The sequence below is a fragment of the Pectinophora gossypiella genome, chromosome 5, assembly GCF_024362695.1.
Source record: "Pectinophora gossypiella chromosome 5, ilPecGoss1.1, whole genome shotgun sequence".
NCBI lineage: Eukaryota > Metazoa > Arthropoda > Insecta > Lepidoptera > Gelechiidae > Pectinophora > Pectinophora gossypiella.
The window spans coordinates 1,689,249-1,712,219 of NC_065408.1; the positions used below are offsets into that span (position 1 = coordinate 1,689,249).

At 37.3% G+C, this 22,971-nt stretch overlaps 1 protein-coding gene across 1 annotated transcript in view; it reads left to right on the forward strand.

Annotated features, from left to right (window-relative positions):
* LOC126366674 (cardioacceleratory peptide receptor) overlaps nucleotides 1-22,971 on the forward strand; it is a 219,904-nt gene that overhangs the window by 188,715 nt on the left and 8,218 nt on the right. The window contains exons 5-8 of the mRNA XM_050009878.1: nucleotides 4,813-4,916; nucleotides 17,845-17,938; nucleotides 21,260-21,355; nucleotides 22,559-22,762. Coding sequence (XP_049865835.1) covers nucleotides 4,813-4,916; nucleotides 17,845-17,938; nucleotides 21,260-21,355; nucleotides 22,559-22,762 — 498 coding nt within the window. The remainder of the gene's footprint in view (nucleotides 1-4,812; nucleotides 4,917-17,844; nucleotides 17,939-21,259; nucleotides 21,356-22,558; nucleotides 22,763-22,971) is intronic.

Consider the following 22,971-nt stretch of genomic DNA (forward strand, 5'->3'; position numbering starts at 1 on the left):
TTATTTTCTTTAATTACGCCTAACATCAATACTTACACACTCGTACCTACCAAAACTCGTAAATAAAAATTTTCTGATACTTACTTCAAATTAACATTGAATCACTTTGATTAGTTACTTTGATCACTTTGATTACAAACGCAGATTCGATTCTTATTCAAAGATTTAGCGAAGTTAAAATTCTATTTATCACGATTACTTACACTTTTATCATGTTTACATTGTGTTAAACATACTCTTGCAGTGGGCAGTATTCACAACATCTATTGTAAGTACATACAAAATAGAATTATTAAAGCATGAACCTTGTTTAAACTTGTTAAAACATTTTTCAATAACTTACTTCTTTCACATTTTATTTTTGTTGTTATTCTTGATTTTGTTCTTGGTGTTGTCTTGTGATGGGTAATTAATGTGTTATTTTATATTATTGGGCATTCCACCCACCTAAGTGAGCGCAGCGAACGGTCGTGAGCAGAGCGAACGATAGGTGGGGCAGAATGCCCAATAATATACTACTTAGCTACGCGTTTGTGCTTCTACATAATAAACAGACAAAAGAAACCTACGAGGAAAACAGACAGTACATGGAGGTTAGGTTAAGGCCACGTTGAAGCTATTCATTTCAAAAAGCAATATTGCTATTCGACAGTTTTATATGCGCAAATGTCAAATAGCAATATTTCTTTTAGATGAATTGCTTCCATGTGGCCTGTTTAGGCCCTCAGAAGTTATTTTTCATGTCTGAATATATAGAACGCTCGGTATCATCTTTGTTAACCCTTAGCGAACTTCTTCACGACGCGATACGATCAGTGAGACATCCGAACAAATAATGATTTGAGTAGGTATGGCGTAGATGACCACCTAGATGTTCATTTCACAAATAGCCTAAGCATGTCTATAAAACTGAGTAATGAGTTATGACGGTGGATAATTCCACTTGATTTTAACTCTGAATAATGAGCTTAATCATCCCCCTCAGTATTTGTTACGAGGATAATTACATACAGTCATGAGTAATATCATGTACCCACTTTAGAACCCTGTCGCACTATCATATTTGACATTTAATGAGACTTACGGTTTAATTTGACAAAAAAGTTAATGTGACATGGTATCAAAGTGTATACATATTAGTACTCGTGACCGTACATCCCGTACAAGTACGTAAAGGTAGCCGTATGAGTACGGTCACGAGCATTAATATGTATACATTTTGGTACCATGTCACATTAACTTTTTTGACAAATTGAACGGTAAGTCGCACTAAATGTCAAAATATGTTAGTGCGACAGAGTCCTAAAGTGGATACATTATATTGCTCATGACTGTACGTGTGGGTGTTCGTGACGCTGTAATAAATACTGAGTTGACATTACGTGGAATTACCTGTCGGAATATTCATGAAAATTTTAGTGTTCGTTTTCATTACTTATTTTGAGTTTCACACTTTTGCGAAGGAAATTTCCACTTGATATCAACTCAGAATCGTGGTCTCAATCATCCCTCAAGTTTTCGTTATAATGTCACTGACACTGGCCCCGATTCCTGCAGACACCGCCTAATTTTATTTTAGGTTATATCCGTCATTTTCGTATCCGTCGAAAAGGAAAGGGACGGATGATTCACAGCTCTTAATTTTAGGAAGAATGAGTAAATTAATGTGTCGGGTTATTGACTGACGTAAAATTTTTAGACGGTTGGTTTAGATTTGTGCTTAAAATTGACGTGTGTTCCATAAATTTTATGCTTGTCGATTACCCGTCCCTTTCCTTTTCGGCGGATAAGAAAAGGACAGATATAACTTAAAATAAAATTAGATGGTATTTACAGGAATTAGCACCAATGTATACCTAAAAGATGTTTGACCATTTTTTGACGACCTCATAACAGCATACATACATAAATTCATGGCTATTTCCTACCGGTTTAAGCAGAGACTATAGAATTCCATTTGCTTCCTGACATACAAGTTTTGCTTCCTCCACATCCATCAATGATAACAAATTTTATGTAATGTAGACATGCTTTGACAATTTGCCAGAACTTGCATTTCAGTTTTAAATGGATAATAAATTACTTTAGCGTGTGAGTAAGTCGTGTGAAAACTCGGAACTACTTTCCGCTTTACGCTTTGCTGTACCGAAAACACGGCTTAAATATTGAGTCTTAATCCAACATAAATTTATGAGGTGTCGGGTGAATTTGTAACATTCTGTCAGTGGAAACACAACTCCACACACAAAGGCAAGATGATGGACTTGTAAATAAACTGGGAAGTTACTTCTGACAGTTGTTTTCAACGTTTTATGGGATTTAGAGTGATTGATCGAAAATAGAACTATTAATGTTTTGGTTTGCACTAGATAATGGCGGTGAAATATGTGTTTTAAATTTTCCATTGGTGTTAAAATACCTACCCACTATGTATTGATAGATTTAGGTAACCGAGTGATTTTTATGTTAACTAGCGTCCGCCCGCGACTTTGTCCGCGTGGATTTCGGTTTCCGCGAAAAGAATTTACGATTTTTTAAATGATTTTGGGTATAGACTTGAGACTTGAGGAGCTCGGTGGCGCAGCGGTAAACGCGCTCGGTCAGCGATTGTTGAAGTTAAGCAACTTTCGCAAAGGCCGGTCATAGGATAGGTGACCACAAAAAAAAGTTTCATCTCGAGCTCCTCCGTGCTTCGGAAGGTACGTTAAGCCGTTGGTCCCGGCTGAATTAGCAGTCGTTAATAACCATCAATCCGCACTGGGCCCGCGTGATGGTTTAAGGCCCGATCTCCCTATCCATCCATAGGGAAGGTCCGTGCCCCAGCAGTGGGGACGTTAATGGGCTGATGATGATGATGATGATGAGGGTATAGACTAAATTGGCTCACGTTCGTTAGGTCTCCCATAATACCAGCGCCGCGGCCCGTGCTAAGCACGTGTCACGGCATTATGCTGAGGGAGATCCTTATTTTATTTTAGGCGCCTCCATTGTGTATTTTAATGTCTGTAATTATTTGTCTTTTTGTCTTTGTGTTTTTTTTTAAATTTCTGTAATTTAAGTTTGTAAATGTGGCGTCCAATATGGAAATAAATATTTACTTTCTTTCTTTCTTTAAAAATAATTAAAAAAAAATCGTGTATAGATCAATTACTACACAGTCCTAATCATAGGCCTGGCTTTGTAGGGCCATTTAAGACAAACATTTCTATCATATCATACATTACATAATAATTATGTGTAACGGTTTTTACAGCGCACGCTAGAATTGCTCGCGGATGGTAGATTTTTTCCTACTTACTTGACACTTATCGTCACATTTTTGACAATTCACACAATATCTTTATAAATTGTAGTTTGTGGTATTCTGATGTATAAGCTGCATTATTGTAAAGTTTTATTAAAATCCATAAATAAAATAATAAAATAGTTTCTGTGTGAATGAGTAACAAACATCCATACTCACAAACTTTCACATTTAGAGGTATAATATTAGTAAGAAGTAAGATTCTTTATCTTTTATTTATTTATTTATTTTTTTTTTATTTTGTTCAAAACACTTTACAAGTTATTTATTTACATAGTATAAGACGCTTATCTAAAAGCCTGAATAAGGCTTATGCGAGAAGCGAATGAAAATTGCTCCCTCGTTACAATAATATCGTAACATTACGTTACATCTTTAGAACCCAAGTATAAATTCTTTAAAGTACGTTTACATGTTTTTATGTTAGTAAGTATGTCCGTTTGTTTGTCTTTAGGTAACTTATTCAATATATCGGGTAATATGTATTTCCACGTCCTCATGCCATATGCGTTATTAGTTTTAGGTAGTTTGTAGGTAGGCAGGTTGCATAAGTTACGAAGCCTATCGTGTCTAGAAGTTTTAATTAAAGAATGAATGCGGTAATGATTCTCAAGGACAATAGACATTTTCACTTTGTCAAAGACCGACATAACTTTACAATGCTTGAATAATCCATGCGCATTACCTTCATATTTAACTTTTACATATCTTGGTACCATTTTTTTAAGTATACTTGTTTGTATTTTATATATTTTATCTAAATAAGTTTTGTATGTACGTCCGTAGCTACTTAGTCCATACCCTATAACTGAATCTGCCAACGCAAGGTATAGCATACGGAGTGTATGATAGGGTAGCTTATATTTAAGAACTGATAGTTTTGCATTAATGGATCTAAGTTTATTAGTCACGTGTTCAATATGTGGCCCCCAGTTAAAATAGCCATCAATTATGAGGCCAAGATAGGTTTATTGTATTTATAGGTATTGTTTCGTTGTACTAACATAGTATTCTTAAGCATTTTTCTTTACTAACAATCTATGGATTTGTAATTATCTGAAAATAAACAATTTTCATTTTTTTTTTTTTTTTGGGATAAAAGCGAAGCGGAATTTTGTATGAAACTTCAAACGAAATTTCGAGCCCCAAGTAAGCACGGGATTTTGTGTGGAACCGCAAACAAAACAGCGAGCCCTAAGCGCACTTGTCGTGTTTTCCATGTGCATCAAACTTAAGACATAACATAAACTCACGACAACATCACAATTAGAGTACTCAGAGGTATCTACATCCATCGCGAGATGAACTAAGCACCCACACCTCACTGAGCTTTCTGATAGACCAACGTGATGGTGAGCCGCATCGCCGTCTATAATGGTCGAGCCAATTGCCTCAGTGAAAACTGTACTTATGATTAATTAACAACTTACCGGGCCTCGACCTAGCGTTTCCCGATATCAAACTTAACAAACTTAAAGCAAGACTCAATTCCTTTTTTACTTTTCCAGATTTGTTCGTGGGTCTAATCCTGGTGTTCGTGGACATAGTCCAGAAGATCACCATCGCGTGGCTGGCTGGAGAGTTTATGTGCAAAATAGTCAAGTTCCTACAGGTATGTCTTTAATCCTCATATTCTTCTTTCGTCATTTCATATATTTTTAGGTCAATGACAGACTTCTGTAACGTGGCTTTCGAAGCACGTTAAGTGCCTCCCTCCTTGCGTCGTATTTCTCAGTTCTGAGGGTTGTGAGAGTAAATAACAGGAAAAATATAAAAGTTTGGATTCCATAATCTCCTCAGGTAATTTTCGTCTATCAATCAGGATTACAAAGAATATGATTTTATATTAAAAGCGTTGGAAAGCAAGGCAGTTACCACAGGCTTTGAAAGAGCTTTGTTATCAATCACTTCCTGCTTCGAAATGGAAAATTTTAAGAGAAATGTCTTGACATGGGCTGCACCTAATATTATACTTGTCATTGGTACTCTGACAGTCTGACAAACGTTTCTTTTACGTATTTACACGAGGAGAAAGTCTCCTAAAGCAGCAGCGGCTTCAAGATTTTTGTTTTAAAGGAGTTTGTCTGTGTTTTAGTAAACTTTTTAAACTTGGTATTATAACAGCTCTGTCAAAAATTCAGCGTTATTCTTTCATTACATTTCGTGTGCGTTACCCCAACAAGAAAGTATCTCCTAGAGTTATATGAGTAGAACGTATAGTTGGTGCCTTATCTGCTGTAAATGTGCCCCCACATAAAAAATGTGTGCCCCCTGTCGTTTCGAAAAAAAAATCGAAAAAACGATTCTTGCTGGGGTAACGTTTTTCTAGCAGGAAAATTCTAAACGAATGATCGGAGAGAGAAAAACTGTGCATGGCCAGATAGCTTATATGTGTGCCAAAATGTGCCCCCAAAAATAAAATCTGTGCCCCTTCAGATTTTCGAGATATTGCATTTCCTGCTGGAGTAACGTTTTGATGAATAGTATATCTCTAAAACCATTGCATGTGCCCCTGTAGAATAAACATACGCGAGTAGCTCTTAATGTGTGCCCCTATGTGCCCCAATTAGATTTTAGAAAATATTTATAGTTTTCAAGTTATCGCGGTTTTATGAAAACCCGAAAAAACATCGCAGCGCCTAAATGAGACAAGGCATAACTTCGCTGAAAACTGTATTCGGTCTTTCTTGACGCTAATAATAACCATACAAAGTTTCAAAAATGTTCATGCATGCGTTTTTGAATAATCTTGCTAAAAGTAAAAACGATGGTGTCATAACTTTGACGGCAAAATACAAGGAACTGGCACAATCCCAGATGTGTAGGTGTAAACCAAAATCTTGTGCCTTTAGTCAAAAATATATGGTGAAAATATTGAGCTTCAAATGTTACGCATTAAGTAAATATAAACAAAAAACCAAAATATGTAAACAACGGCTGGTTATCCGACCAAATCTGAATGACTACTAAAAAGCGACGGATTCATACATATCGATGACCTTCTTTACTTTACTCACTAACCGGTTCACACGTGTTGTGCCTGAGTACACTGAAGTAGAAAAGTAATAACTAATAAAATAAAGTTGTTATTGGATTATATTTTAATAGCTGTTTCTATGACCTTACACATGATTAAGTACATTTATAAGAGCCATTTTCAAATAAAATGTACATGTGACTAACATGCTCAAAATCGTGACCAAACTGTTTTGTGACATACCTGTATTTTTATACTAATGTAAATAATAATTTCCACATCAACAAGCTGTTTCATTTATATAGTCACAAGGTGCATTTAATATATTTTTTAATTAGCCCTCAAAACTTTTGAACGCGACTGTAAGGACAACAGCTCAGGTATAATACGTCCAATAAAGAAGGTCCTCGTTAAGTATGAATCCGTCGCTTTTTAGTAGTCATTCAGATTTGGTCGGATAACCAGCCGTTGTTTACATATTTTGGTTTTTTGTTTATATTTACTTAATGCGTAACATTTGAAGCTCAATATTTTCACCATATATTTTTGACTAAAGGCACAAGATTTTGGTTTACACCTACACATCTGGGATTGTGCCAGTTCCTTGTATTTTGCCGTCAAAGTTATGACACCATCGTTTTTACTTTTAGCAAGATTATTCAAAAACGCATGCATGAACATTTTTGAAACTTTGTATGGTTATTATTAGCGTCAAGAAAGACCGAATACAGTTTTCAGCGAAGTTATGCCTTGTCTCATTTAGGCGCTGCGATGTTTTTTCGGGTTTTCATAAAACCGCGATAACTTGAAAACTATAAATATTTTCTAAAATCTAATTGGGGCACATAGGGGCACACATTAAGAGCTACTCGCGTATGTTTATTCTACAGGGGCACATGCAATGGTTTTAGAGATATACTATTCATCAAAACGTTACTCCAGCAGGAAATGCAATATCTCGAAAATCTGAAGGGGCACAGATTTTATTTTTGGGGGCACATTTTGGCACACATATAAGCTATCTGGCCATGCACAGTTTTTCTCTCTCCGATCATTCGTTTAGAATTTTCCTGCTAGAAAAACGTTACCCCAGCAAGAATCGTTTTTTCGATTTTTTTTCGAAACGACAGGGGGCACACATTTTTTATGTGGGGGCACATTTACAGCAGATAAGGCACCAACTATAAGTTCTACTCATATAACTCTAGGAGATACTTTCTTGTTGGGGTAACGCACACTTACATTTCATATCACATCACCCTAGCTTTATTCTGTTTTTCAAATGGTCCGCTTACCTAACCTGAAGATTTGACAGGTCCGGTTTTTTACAGAAGCGATTGCCTATCTGACCTTCCAACCCGCGAAGGAAAAACCATCCCAATACATGTTAGGTCACATAGGACCTCCGAAAATGCATTTCTCGGAAATGTGGGTTTCCTCACGATATTTTCCTTCACTGCTGAGCACGTGATAATCATTTATGATCCGAAGATGAATTCGAAAACAAAATCGACAGTCAATGGTTTAGGCCTTTGCTGGATTCGAACTCGCGACCACAAAGTGAGAGGCAAGCGTTCTACCAACTGGGGCACCATGGCACCTTTCATTATTTTTCATATAAATCGCAATATTAAAGTTTTAAGCCTTATCCACGTTGTTCTCCTTCTTATCGTGTGGGTTGTGAGGTGGAATACCAACCTCATCAACCCTGGTGTCAGGGTTATTACTGAGCCGCCAAAGGCCCCTGACATGGCTCATGCAACGACTACATACTTACATAAGTAAGTAATAACCGGGACCAACGGCTTAACGTGCCTTCCGAAGCACGGATCATCTTTACTTTGGGACAATCGTCTGCTTTTCTATGCAAAAAAGTATTACTTCTATATTTAGTTGCGATTTGTGGAGAAAACACGAAACATGGGTGCTTCACAATAATACTTTATTCAAAAGAAATAAAAACATTATCTTCTCATTTTTGTGTTCATTACTGGAAAGGACTGTGTAATTTCTCTACTTTGAGATATTTCAATCAATGAACCGAAAGGAACCAATGGTACTTTAATGGGAGACCAGATATTTGATTCTCGCCGATGGGACCATCAGTAGCGTCTCGGAAGAATCCAATTTGGATTTTGAATTTCGTTTTATTTGATAAAAGGAAATGGAATTCTGAAATTCCATAATTTGACGATTTGATCTTCTTCGGATTGAAGAGGTAAATTTTATCCACATTTTCTTCAATATTACATGCAAAACATAAACAAGTAGGTGTCTATAATTTGGAGCAATCAATACATACTACATTCAGAATATATTTCTATACACGCATTGAAATCCTACAAGCATTATAATTAAAACACATAATAACAACGGGTTCTTACCGCGTTTAAAGCAGGGATATGAGACTCCCGATATTTCGACACTGTTGCAAGTGCCATGATCACGGGATGACTGATGAGATTGGAGTGGAGTAGGTAGATCCATAATTTTCTACCCGCGTAAACATATCTGTCTACCCGCGTAAACTTAAAACAAGTCAACAATGATAGACCTTTCCAGGGAATGATATCAAAGTGGGTATATTCGTGTTATATATACGTACAGTTTAATAGTAAGGATACTGGCTGCTTTTTTCAAATAGATGTTTCTTATATTTTGAACCTATCGTTCTAAAGACTAGGTTATAAAGCTGTTTTTACATTACTTTTACGGCATTTAAGGACTAACAGCGGGCCTAGCGCCGTAAGCACGCAACTCTTTCTCGCCGCGACAGAGATCGTCTGTCTCTTTCTGTGTAGTACTGTGAGTATGTCGACGGGTGACGTATGTCGAGGCGAGAAAGAGTCGCGCGGTTACGGTGCTAAGCCCGCAGGTCCAAAAGTCGAATAAGTTTCTTGCACTTAATATCTTCTGATTACGTGTCGTTTCTGTAATGGACCACAAAAATATCAATATCAAAATCAAAATCAAAAAATCAAAATCAAAATAGTTTATTTGCTTTAAATAGTACATCAATATATAACCTCGTTATTGGGACTTCCTAGTAAGCCTCATTTAAAGACCTGTGTCAGGAAGCCCCGCTCTTCCTAATCGGTATTACATCTTTGACAGTACTATTTATTTCTTTTAACAAAAATAATCAACGTTTAAATAAATATAAATGCTTATTGGATAAGATGTGTGTGTGTGTGTGTGTGTGTTTGTGTTTGTGTGTGTGATACTAAAATGTAATTACGACGGCTACGATTCAAAATTTCACCGCTGTTCACAAATAATTCGCCAACTCAGTAGATTAGTGGTTATAACTCTCGAGGAAGACGAGATGGCTAGACCATTAAATCGCAAAATCGATATTGTAATTAAAATGACAAAAAGTTGGTCACTTCGAATAGTAATAGTTAATTAAATTACTTATACTTCTCTATACTACTACCATAGAATAATTATCTTCTTAACTAATATTCCTCCTACGACTAAATAACGAATACAAATTTGACATTTGTTATATTAAAATAAAATAAAATTTTAATTTCAAAATAAAATAAAATACAAAACATTAATTGGATTATTATTACTAAATACAATGTTAATAAAATATATAACATAATCAAATTAAAAACCTACACTACAATACGTCAAAATACACATATATAAACCATATCAGCGCAGCGTTGCCTCTCTGGACCGCAAGTGAAATACGCTGCGCGAGGAAAAAGCCAGCTCGAGGGTCTCCGCCTCCAACCCCTATACGGCGACCAACATCACGCACAAAAGCTTTGGCCTCAACGCCCCAAGGTCCCGCTGTCTCCAACGCAAATGGCATACTTATTGTGCTTCATACTATTAAAAAAATCTCAAATAGAATGACAAAAATACAAAAACAATATATTATAATCCTTATTATAAAATTTCGATCATGCTGGGGTTCCGAACTCTGCGCATATTGTTTTCATTCCCGATGACCTACCGTCGGGCTAAGAATCTATTTGTAACTAGTGGTGAATTTAAACATTGGTTCTAAATATCTCAAGCAGGCAGCATAAAGTAGTAGTACGCCATCTAGGTAACGGATAGGAACTAGACTGAGGTCCCTACACTCTTAAATAGCCGTTTACGGTATAAAATTAATGCTAGGTATACAAATCCGGTTTTTGGTAAGTTGGTTTAAAATTGTGTGCGTAAATGTGTCAAAATCTAATCGTATGTGTCTTTAACAATACGCACCCTTTGAAATACGGCGCAATCTGCACAGGAATATGATTCTTTACCCATTGATTATACGTCGCTTTCGTGCTTAGCTGTTTATGAAAAACATTTCATACAATTAAGACATCCCACGCGTTGCTTTTGACAACCTCTGGCACGTGTACCAAAATTATAAAACGTACTTATTCCCAATAGAAATACTAAAATTGAATTTAGTTGAACTTTTGAATGCAAATGCGCCTCATTTAGCTATAGCTTTGAAATTTTTACTTCAACGTCCAAAGAGGATTAGACGTCAGTGATACATAATCACATCATGTACGTAATTAAGGGTACCTTTGTAGTGGACACGGTTGCCATGCCAGCTTTGAGGTTATCACATCCTTGTAATGAGTTTGTCCTGACAATTTGTTATGTCGCTTATATACAAAGTTACTGTATGACTTCGAGGTACACGAGCCTGGTGAGTTCGCCACGTGACCTGCGAAAGGTAAATCTTGCCTGCAAAAACCTTCGTCTTCATCGTCACATTCTAGAATTTTCTAACATGGCCAACGTGATAAAATTTCGTCACGGTCATTTTATCGATTCTGACATAATTATGTCGTTTTGTGAATTGGTGCTATATCCTCTTAAGACCGAGATTACCAGACACAATAGTTAAACAATGGGGTTTGGATTTACAAAGAACATTCGGTCTTAGGAGGATATTCTGAAACCCAAATAAGGTGATTCTCACACTGCCCCGCATGATGCAGCGTAACGCGCGTGGATGCATTTTCTGTGTGTTAGACTGTGCGTGTTTTCTATACAAACGGAGATACTTACAAGCAACGTAAGAACACGCATCCACGCGCTACGATGCATCATGCGGGCAGTGTGAGAATCGCCTAAGTCATGTTCTGTTAAATTATAAACAAAATCACATGTTAGGGAAAAACAAAACAGCACAAACAACAAACAAACAAACAACAACAAACAGCCTCAGTGGTCTAGTGGTTAGAACGTTAGGCTCACGATCTGGACGCTCCAGACGGGACGGGAAATCACTTTGTGAGACTTGTCCTTTGTTTGATAAGGACTTTTCAGGCTTGAATCACCTGATTATCCGGAAAAGTAAGATGATTCCGTACTTCGGAGGGCACGTTAAGCCGTTGGTCCCTGCTATTTGCCGTAAAAACACCTCCACCAACCCACATTGGAGCAGCGTGGTGGAGTATGCTCCATACCCCCTCCGGTTGATTGAGGGGAGGCCTGTGCCCAGCAGTGGGACGTATAGGCTGTTTTTGTTTTGTTTTTTTTTGTTAGGGAAAAAAACACACTTATCGATTTATATAAAAAAAATTGTATCGATCGATAATTTTATCACGTTGCGCTTGTTAACCCTGCTGGAGGATTGTTTCTGGCAGGTGAAATTTGACGAAATTAATTTATATATAATCATCATTAATTTAAGAGCCACGCTCTTGTCGGTGTAGCATTTTCCATTAAAGAAAAGAAAAGGAAAGATTAACGTCGTGTCTTATAGGGAAGTCAAGGAATTGGCCTTTGATAGACTGGAATGGAAAATACTTTATATATTAGGCAAACAAATAAAAATGATAAACCCCATATCTTTGGGGCCGGAATGTCTATAATAGAAGTACATTTTTCTATTTATTTATTTGATTCAGGCAACTAAGGCCAATTACCTTTACCTAAGAATAAATACAATATTATAATTATAATAAATAATAATAAGACAGCCTCCGTGGTCTAGTGGTTAGAGCGTTAGGCTCACGATCTGGAGGTCCGGGTTCGATTCCCGATGGGGACATTGTCGAAATCACTTTGTGAGACTGTCCTTTGTTTGGTAAGGACTTTTCAGGCTTGAATCACCTGATTGTCCGAAAAAGTAAGATGATTCCGTGCTTCGGAGGGCACGTTAAGCCGTTGGTCCCGGCTATTAGCCGTAAAACACCTCCACCAACCCGCAGTGGAGCAGCGTGGTGGAGTATGCTCCATACCCCCTCCGGTTGATTGAGGGGAGGCCTGTGCCCAGCAGTGGGACGTATATAGGCAGTTTATGTAATAAATAATAAGTATTTTGGGAATTCATTGTTCGTCTTAGCCTCCCTGAAGCGTCGGAACACTAATTCCTCTGGCCAGAAGTCCGCATGAAGCTGCTCAGCAGCGAGTGTGGTGGAGACGCAAAGCTTGAAAGACCGAAAGCTTGTAGATCTCTCAGACTCGAAGAGAGTAACCTCCACCCGCATTTATACACATTTATAGGCTGTTTATTTATGTACAAGGTGCTAGTTCAGACCATGATTCTGAGTTGCTATCAAGTGGTATTTTCCGTCGCAAAAGTATGGAACAGAAAATAATTTATTTAAAACACAAAAATATTCATGAACTTTCCGACAGGAAATTCCACTTGATATCAAATACTTAGTTTAATTTAGTACAGTTTCAAATTACAAAAAGTCATATAATCCAAATTAAAATTACTTAACCTTAACTCCGTGTCAAACCCGACCCAAAAGTGCCCATGACACTAGCAGCGTTACCGCGCTGGATTGCCACGGACAACCTCTGAGCCAAGTAAGACCCGGAGCGGGGGTCAAAGCCCTGCTCTCTAAGGCGACGGCCCACGTCCTTAACGAATTACTTCGCCTTCTCCCCCCAGCAACCACACGTCTCCACCGCAAATGGCACAAAAATGTAGCCCCCCTGTAGCAAGGAGTACTTTGCATGCTTTAGGACAGCTGCCGCTTCGGCTGCCGCCCCTGCGCTTTGACTGGTTTGTCGAAGATGACTGGCGGCAAAAGTATCGACACACGTGGCGTCCCACACCATGAAATTAAAAGAGACTTGATATCAAATCAGATAATCTAAATCATCCCCCTCAGTATTCGTTACTATGTCACAACACCCTGTATACAGGCATATTCGTAAGTCAAATGTTCCTTCTTATTGCTGGATGGCTGCACCGCGGCTTCGCAATCAGTACATCTGACGCGAGTCTCGAAGTTTAATTTGGGTTTGTATTGCGAACCCTTTACTTGTATGTTTCCATCTCGTTTGATTTGAAAGACGGAGCGAGTAATTTCATTTCGGAGCCGTCATAATAAAACCCTGAGTTACATTATCTTGCTCAGAAGTTGTTTTTTGATAAAACATTTAAAACATTAAACAAAAACACACATACACAACATACTTACATTAAACATTTTTATTAAAACATTTTGTTTGTTTGATGACGAATTTATTGGAGATATAGATTGTGGTAGTATAAGTATTGATGATTTCCTTGCATGGTCATATAACCATTATTTTTGTATTCCATTTACGTTTGATGGTAATGTGACTTAATAGTTTAGCGTTAAGTACTTGTGATTATTTTGTGACTTTTTTATTTTATGTTTTATCCTTTTAAATATGTATCATACTTACTTAACAAATTACGTGTTGAATTCATTTATTTTCTATAATTGAGGTCTGCATGGTTAAACTTATTTTTTACTATCCTGTCTATTTCAGTATTTTGAACACAATTCCTGTAATTTCTATGCGAATAAATACTCATTCATTCATTTATGGCTTCGTTTTTGTAGGAAGACCTAGAAGGACGTACATTGACTACTTACTACTACGTACCTACTTAAAGGTTGCCTGGAAGAGATTGCTACTTAGAAATAAGGCCGCCTATTGTACTCATTTTATTTCTCTTTTGTTTTTTATTTTGTTTTTTCCTGTTTGTGCAATGAAGTATTTGTTATGTTATGGTTATTGACCATATTGGAGATGGCCTTAGAAAAGGTTAAGTATGATCTACTCTGAATCGGCGTGCGTATATGGAACGATTGATCAATGTGGAGAAAGAAAGAGAAGTGTGTCAGGATCGAAGTAAATGTAATTCCATAGTCTCTGCTTACCCCGGTGGGAAATAGGCGTCAGTTTATTTATGTATGTATGTATGTTTCTATCCTTTAAACTTTCAAATCTGTAAGATATCTTTATCTTAGTAGTCACTAGATATACTAAACGGGATGTGTTGAAAATATTATACAACAAGGCTTATGAGCCCAGAGTTTTTTTTACAGCTTAGTGGTTCCGTCAAATTTTTAAGTCACGCTCAAACCGTCAGATTATGAAAGGGGTATTGTTTTCTGTATGTAATTAACTTATTTTGTTTAAATCTGATGTGCTCAAGTTTTGTTAGAGGGTCGATTTTTTTTTACTAATCTGATTGACTGCCCTAGCCCTTTTTTTTTTTCTTTTATTTTATAGAGGGTTTTTTCTATACAGAATATGCCACCCTCATAGTTCTTACAATATTATAGGTTTAACCTACGTTTCTCTGCCACCTTAAATAACTTATAAAGTGCCTTAGCGTCGTCCGAAGTAGGGGAGGCCAAGACACTATTACATACAGGGTGTTAGTGACATCGTAACGAATACTCAGGGGGATGATTCAGACGATGATTCCGTGTTAATATTAAGTAGAATTTTTCGTCGCAAAATTCATGTTTTTTTTTAGTTTTTTATAATTATTTTCAATTCTATACTTTTGCGATGGAAAATTCCACTTGATATTAACTCGGAATAATCAGCTGAATCATCCCCCTCAGTATTCGTTACGACGTCACTTACACCCCGCACAAGTACCTACGGTAGCCATACAACTTCATACAAGTAGGTATGGGTGTTAGTGACGCCGTAACGAATACTGAGGGGAATGGTTCAGACCATGATTCTGAGTTGATATCAACTGGAATTTTCAGTCTGAACAGTCATGAAAATTGTTGTGTTTTTTTAAATTATTTTCAGTTCCATACTTTTGCGACGGAAAATTTCACTTGATATCAACTCAGAATCATGGCCTCAATCACCCCTCAAAGTTTTCGTTACGATGTCACTAACACCCTGTATACCAACCTCGCAGTTGTAATTGACTAACATAAAAAAATTGTATCTCTCAGCCTCATTCCGAACGCACTCCATTATTACATGATAAGCATCTTCTATGGTATTACACTCGACTGCCCTAGCCCTGCGTCACTATATTGAGGGACCATACTTGGTAAAAGTACTTAACATAGCACAAAGATTCTCTTCTAATACTAAACTGCTGAGCTCGAGTCACATACGAAATCCCCGCTTGGGCTCCCCTACTATTATTCAGCCAATACCATGATTCATTCCAAATCCGAAAAAAATATTTTTCAAACATGCAGATGATATATTTTATGGTCTATCGATTTTGTTATAATGTATATTGTTTGAGGTACGGTTATTATCATAATTAACACACACAATACCGGATTTTTACTGCGTTAACATTATTTTTTCCACAATTTATCCCATAATCACACCCCGAACACTTCATACGAAACACCTCGTTTTACACAGACACTACACATTGACGTTATCGTATACGCGCATCTGTGTGTGTGACGTCTGTCGCCCATACGATTGAAGACTAAAGTAAGTCCGAGGGGGACGAGGTAAACCTAGCTCAGCCGCTGGTGGGGAGCGGAGAGTTGCCGTTCTATACTTAGGCCCTGCGCAGACGACAGACTATCCGTGACGCACTTTTTAGTCTGTGAAAATATAACCTATGCAATTATATGCAGTAACGCGCCGGACTTTTTGCGCGTCGTGTGCGTTACTGCATATAATTGCATAGGTTATATTTTCACAGACTAAAAAGTGCGTCACGGATAGTCTGTCGTCTGCGCAGGGCCTTAGTATTTCCTTATTTTATGCCATAAGTCAAACGAAGGCTCAACTCTGCCTATCCATTGAAGATAACTCATTTACGTACCTACGTAAGTCATGTACTGGTGTAGTACATACATACATACATAAACTCACGCCTATTTCCCACCGGGGTAAGCAGAGACTGTAGAATTCCATTTGCTTCGATCCTGACACACTTCTCTTGCTTCTTCCACACTGGTGTAGTCATTACTTACAATCAAAGAAAATCTTAAGTTTAAAGTTGTTAAGTATTTAGCAATTTCTTTTAAGCAACAAAAGGTGCATACTCATTTAGTTATAAGAGCACCCGCCAACAAACTGGTATAAGTTTGGCGAAATTATTTTTTTAAGAAAAATTGTACCTTTTTTGGAATAAAAAAAAAATGCCGTGGATTTGGTAAGAGAATCCTAAGCATTTATCCAGTTCACACTGCTTCCCTTTTCCTCTTTGATCCATCGACAAAGTTAGCTTGCTTGCGCTGAGGCGGCACACAGTACTGACGTGAGCTTTGCGGTTTAATTTGACTTTGTATTGTACCCTTTACTTGTGTTTCCAACTCGTTTGACTTGACAACTAAAGGTACCTACATCCAAACATCGGGCTTAGAAATAAAAACTTACTATTTCATCTTTATTTCGAATTTAAACCATCGTGCGGGTTTAGCGATAGACAGTCAATCCCATGCATTCATATCTTCTAAATACATTATTACATTATAATAAACTGTTTTAGAAAGTTTTTGTTTCATTACTGAGTAAAACTGTTCAAAGGTAAATATTGAATGTCAATGGGATGCAAAGTCAGACGTAAGTATAATACTCTCACACTACTACTCCCGCTAAAAATAATTATTATATACACACATACTTTTTATATACATTTAGAACTAGTAGCTAGAGTATCTTTTTAAGCATAACAATGCCTGTGCCAGGAGACTGCGCTACTTCATAGCAGAGATTATACAAATAAAAGAATGAAAAAAGACACTATGTATAATAATACTAGTTCCAAATGTATATAAATGTATGTGTGTAGTATTTTATCTATCTATCTATATTTTGGTAATGCAAATAAAATATGTTTTAATTTTTTTATTTAATGGTATGAAATGTTGTGTAAAAGACGATATAATGACTAAGATTGAGAAGGGAATGTTAGGTTGGTTTGGACATGTAGAGCGGATGAAGGATAATAGAATTGCGAAAGCGGTATATAAAGCGAAAGTTGATGGTAGGGCTGGCAGAGGAAGACATAGAAGGACTTACATTGACCAAATTGGAGATGTCCTTAGAAAAGGTTTATTTAGTACGATCTACTCTGAACCAGCGTGCGTGTATAAAACGATTGTTGCAAGAGAAGTGTGTCAGGATCGAAACATATGGAATTCTATAGTCTCTGCTTACGATAGGAAATAGGTGTGAGTTTAAATAGGAATCTTATTCTAAAAACGTACGTTAGGCGCCGTATGCTGATTGCCGAGTTATTTGACTTTGGTCCAAATTATGCGTTATATATTTTTTATATTACCATTTTGTAGCAAATATTTATTTATTTATTTGTTTATTTTTTAAATTTAAATAAACGTATATTTTTTTCTCTTCGTTGCAGGCAGTGGTGATGTACGCTTCAACCTACGTGCTAGTCGCTCTGAGCATCGACCGGTGTGACGCCATCACTAACCCCATGAACTTCTCTGGCAGTTGTATGTATTACTTCATTTATAATGGTACCTATTCGGATGCACACAAACTTAACCTAACTTTAGTCTGACTGATCTTAAACACTCAATATTTGAATTGATTAAAAACATCGTAGAAGGGAGCTAGAAAGAAAGAGAGGAAGGGGAACACCAAGGAGAGGTTACTTGAAACAAATTATAAAGAAGGCACACGTCCTGTCTTATAAGGGAGTCAAAGAATCGGCCTTTGATAGACAAGAATGGAGACTGCTCCACCAACAACATGGCTTTTGAATTAAGGATGGTGATGACTTCTTAAACTAATGCCGTCCTTTACTTACAGTAAGTGCAAGAAAGAGATGGAGCTACTTTCAGTCGTGTGAAATTAAATTAAAATTAAGTTGGTGTTTGTCCGAATTGGTACCTTTTTCTTATAGTTTTAACTACTTACGCATGAAGAAGTTAAGAGACTGCGTTTGGTCTAAGAGCTCACGAAAACGCGGGCGATCGCGCGTTTATTTCAAACATACGGGGATATATACAAGTGTTCATGCACACTGAAGTGTTGTCACGCGCGATCAGCCTTCTAAACTTGACAGCGCTACTACAATTCCAAATTAATTTATTTGTCTATCCTACTTCTTACGTCAATCTTGTCAATCTTGCGACAAATTGCCCTTTAACCAGGACAATAAAACTAACGATTCCGCAAATTGATCTCAGTCTTTACTTTTCAATTTCCCAGTTCAAAAACCATCTTATTTCCTATAAATTCAACAGCACTCAAATCAAGAAGTAATGAATAATGAAAGGAATCCAAATTGAACGATATTTTAAACTGAGTGTTGCCATTTTATGGCTTTTAAAATGGAGCTGCGTACTGCATAAAAATTGGTCCTGGAATAGATATTGAAGCTTCTCGTTTGCCGCGAGTCTAGATTAGTCAAGAAAACATTGGTTCAGAATTAAGTGGTAATGAGAGGTACGTAATTTACTCTACATATTGGGTTTGCAGTAGAAGACCTTTGTGCCAGTAATGTCCTAACCAAAGTAGGGATCACAAAGTAATTTTTGTGATATGTCCCCACCGGGAATCGAACCTGGGACCTCCGGATCTTGAGCTAGCGCTAAACCACTGGATCACGGAGGTCGTTACAAGAATATTATGTACAAAAGTACAATTCCTTTTTTTTTATTCCCCGCCAAATCAGTACTAACTTTTCGTAACTCAATTAGGTCAATTTAGGCTGGTTTCTTTTTCAATTAATTTGAATATCGTTTTCAACAGCCTTCAACAGTTGAAATGGCGCGTGATGAATGGTTGAATCTTTAATTTATTTATTTTCACTGAATTCATTCATAGCACTTTAATTACATTAGGATATTTCTTAGGAAAAATGTTCGTCTTCAAATCTTAAATTAATAACGGTGCTAATTCCTGTAAACACTATCTAATTTTATTTTAAGTTATATCTGTCATTTTTTTATCCGCCGAAAAGAAAAGGGAGGGGTAATCAAAAAGCATAAAATTTATGGAACATGTCAATTTTAAGCACAAATCTAAAACAAATGTATAAAAATTTTACATTGGCCAATAATCCGACAGAATTATGTTGACACCACACGTCAAACGGTTTGCATACCAGCGAGATACCTTTTTGATTCGCCCGGGATATTCATTCATTTACTCATTCTTCCTAAAATTAAGAGCTGTCAATCATCCGTCCCTTTCCTTTTCGGCGGATATCAAAATGTCATGTATAAGTTAAAGTAAAATTAGGAGGTGTCTACAGGAATCGGGGCCAATACCTACTAATATTCACACACACAGTGCTTATATAAATGGAACAGATTAAGTAGAAGGTGAATGTCGTGTCTTATAAGGAAGTGAAATAATTGGCCTTTGATAGACAAGAATGAAGAATGCTACACCGACAAGAGCGTGGCTCTTAAATTAATGATGATGATATTTTATCAACGAAGTATCACGTTTGTACCTCCGAAGGGTTAGGCAAAGGTGTACGCGTTTAAGTTAGGTTTTCAGTATAAGGCGACATCTATAAGTACTTATTTTGGAAATTATGGTCTTCTTCTATCGTGTGGGTTGTGAGGTGGAGTACCAACCTCATCAACCCTGGTGTCGGTTACTATTGAGCCGCCAAAGGCCCCTGACATGGTTCATGCAACGACTACTTACTTACATCAGTAAGTAGTAACCGGGACCAACGGCTTAACGTGCCTTCCGAAGCACGGATAATCTTACTTTGCGGACAATCTGGTGATCAGCCAGTAATGTCCTAACCAAACTAGGGACGACAAGTCATTTTTGTGATATGTCCCCACCGGGAATCCAACCCGGGACCTCATGTAACGACCCATGACTCATCATGTGACGGGAAGTCATGGTAAGCAGCATACAACATCCTGAGTACCCTTTTCAACCCAGACGTCTCGCCGCTATCTAGAATCATTTTATTATAAGTATACTTATCTCCTTTTTATTCAAAGTAAAAAGCAAATTATTCATGTAAATTGCTTTAAAAGCTTTATGCTCTAAGAATCCTCCATTAGTGTTGTGGGTATTTATTTTTCCTTATTTTAATGTTTCCGCGGTCTAATGGTTAGAGCGTTGAATAAGCTAGAGGTTCGGGGTCGATCCCCAATGGGGACATTGTCGAAATCACTTTGTAAGATGATTTTGTGAAAAACATGTTAAGCCGTTGGTCTCAAACACCTTCACCAACCCACCATCCACACGATAGAAGATAGAAGAAGATAAATATACATATTATTACTAATTTAATACCTATTGATTTCAGTACTTATTAATTTATTTATTTTTATTGAATATCAATATATTTTTTTAAGACTATTGTCTAATGCATTCTGTATGACGTATAATGAATATTATGAATAAATGATTTGATTTGATGACCATGGCGGTTTCCAAAACATCACTATTCGGAAGATTATCATAACATAACATAACATAACAAATACTTTATTGCACAAACAGGAAAAAACAAAATACAAAACAAAAGAGAAATAGAATTAGTACAATAGGCGGCCTTATTGCTAAGTAGAAATCTCTTCCAGGCAACCTTTATCGGTCTTTTTTCTTTTTTCATACTTTTAAGAGCGCGATTATTCTTTATTAGGTTATATTTTCTTAATTAAAAGACAATAACGGGTTCGGGAGTCTCATATCCCTGCTTCAAACGCGGTAAGAACCCGATATTATGTGTTATAATTATGATAAAAACCGCGTAAACTTAAAACAATATATTATATTTATAGTATATTTTCTTAACTTCTTTTTTTATGTTATGTATTTGAATGTTTCAGGGAACCGCGCTCGGGGTCTGATTGTCTCTGCTTGGCTGATCAGCATCATATTCTCCATTCCTCTGCTCATTCTCTATGAGGTGAAGGAGGTTCAAGGTCAGTGATAACATTTCATTATTCACGTACTTACTTACGTACTAGATAATGCCCATTTATCGTTGCGGTAGGCAGAAATCAAGGAATTCAAATTTCAAAAATATTTTTATTCAGTATAATAACAAAGTTACACTTTGAATCGTCATTTTTGCATAACCATAATTCCACCTATTATGGTCTTGAGACACCACTTTCGCCTTTTTCACTGCCATCAAAAACTTCATCGTGACGACACGGCGTGTGGAGGGATTCCATCCATACTTGGTCGACATTCCACCTCTTTGAACCGCTAGAGATAGACGTACTTCCGATTAGCGCAAGGATATACATAGTCGTAAGCTTATGTTAAAACAATAACTTGGGAATTGGGTGAAGGATAAGGGTCCCGGAAGTCGAAGTCGGATCAAAACAATAAGCTTTAATAAACATGGAAACACAATAAATGTAAATACTTCCGTAAAGATGATTGTGGAACTTTTGTAATCCAATTTTACATATACACGCCTATTTCCCACCGGGTTCAGCAGAAACTATGGAATTCCATTTGCTTCGATCCTGACACACTCCTCTTGCTTCCTCCACATTCATCAATCGTTTCATACTTAACGTTTTCTAAGGACATCTCCAATTTGGTCAATGTACGTCCTTCTTGGTGTTTTTCTACCAGCCCAACCGTGCTTAACCATCATCATCTCAGGCCTTTACATCTTTATCAGATGATTCAAACAGCGTTTCTGTGGCAGCTTTTAAAATGGCTGTGGCTTAACCATACTGCTTTCGTAATCCAATTTTGTTTTTGTTTTCCCTCTACATATCACGGAGACGGCTAATCACCTCGCGAACTGGGCGACGATTTCCCTCATTCAGCGCTCATCGCTATAGTATACTAGGGCGAACCTTTTGACAAACAGTGTATAATCCTACAAATAATTATCCAGTATATTAATAATAATACGGCAAATTTTCCTTTGAATTGTAAGTCAAGATTGAAGATTATAACGTAGTCTTCTACTTAGGTACTTGTGGCTCTGCTCTGAGGTATACCTAATTTCTTTCTTCTATCGTGTGGGTTATGATGTAGATTACCAACCTCATCAACCCTCGTCTCAGGGTTATTATAGAGCCACCAAATGCCCCTGACATGACTTATGTAACGACTACTGTACCTACCTGTGCCTACTAAGTCCGTTTTCTCCTTACCAGGTCAGCTTCAATGCTGGATAGACCTGGGCACGCCGCGTCGATGGCAGATCTGGATGACGCTGGTGTCCGTCATGATCTTCGTGCTGCCAGCTCTGACCATTGCCGCGTGCTACGCCGTCATCGTGCTCACCATCTGGACGAAGAGCAAGGCTGTGGTCATGAGTCCGCCCGTCAACTCCCGCCGGACGAAGACTATGAGGAATGGTGAGAGGTTTCGCCAAGATTTATTATTCGTCGTTTTGATGTTCATTGTTAATTCAAGAGCCACTCTCTGAGCAGTGTAGCATTCTCCATGCTACTTTTTAGGGAAAAATAGGGCAATGGTTTCCTTCTTGCCTTTCGCCCTGCAGTACTCTGTCTGACGCGAGTGGGAGTAGTCTATTTGAAAGCCGTACTAGGACTCCTGTTCTCCG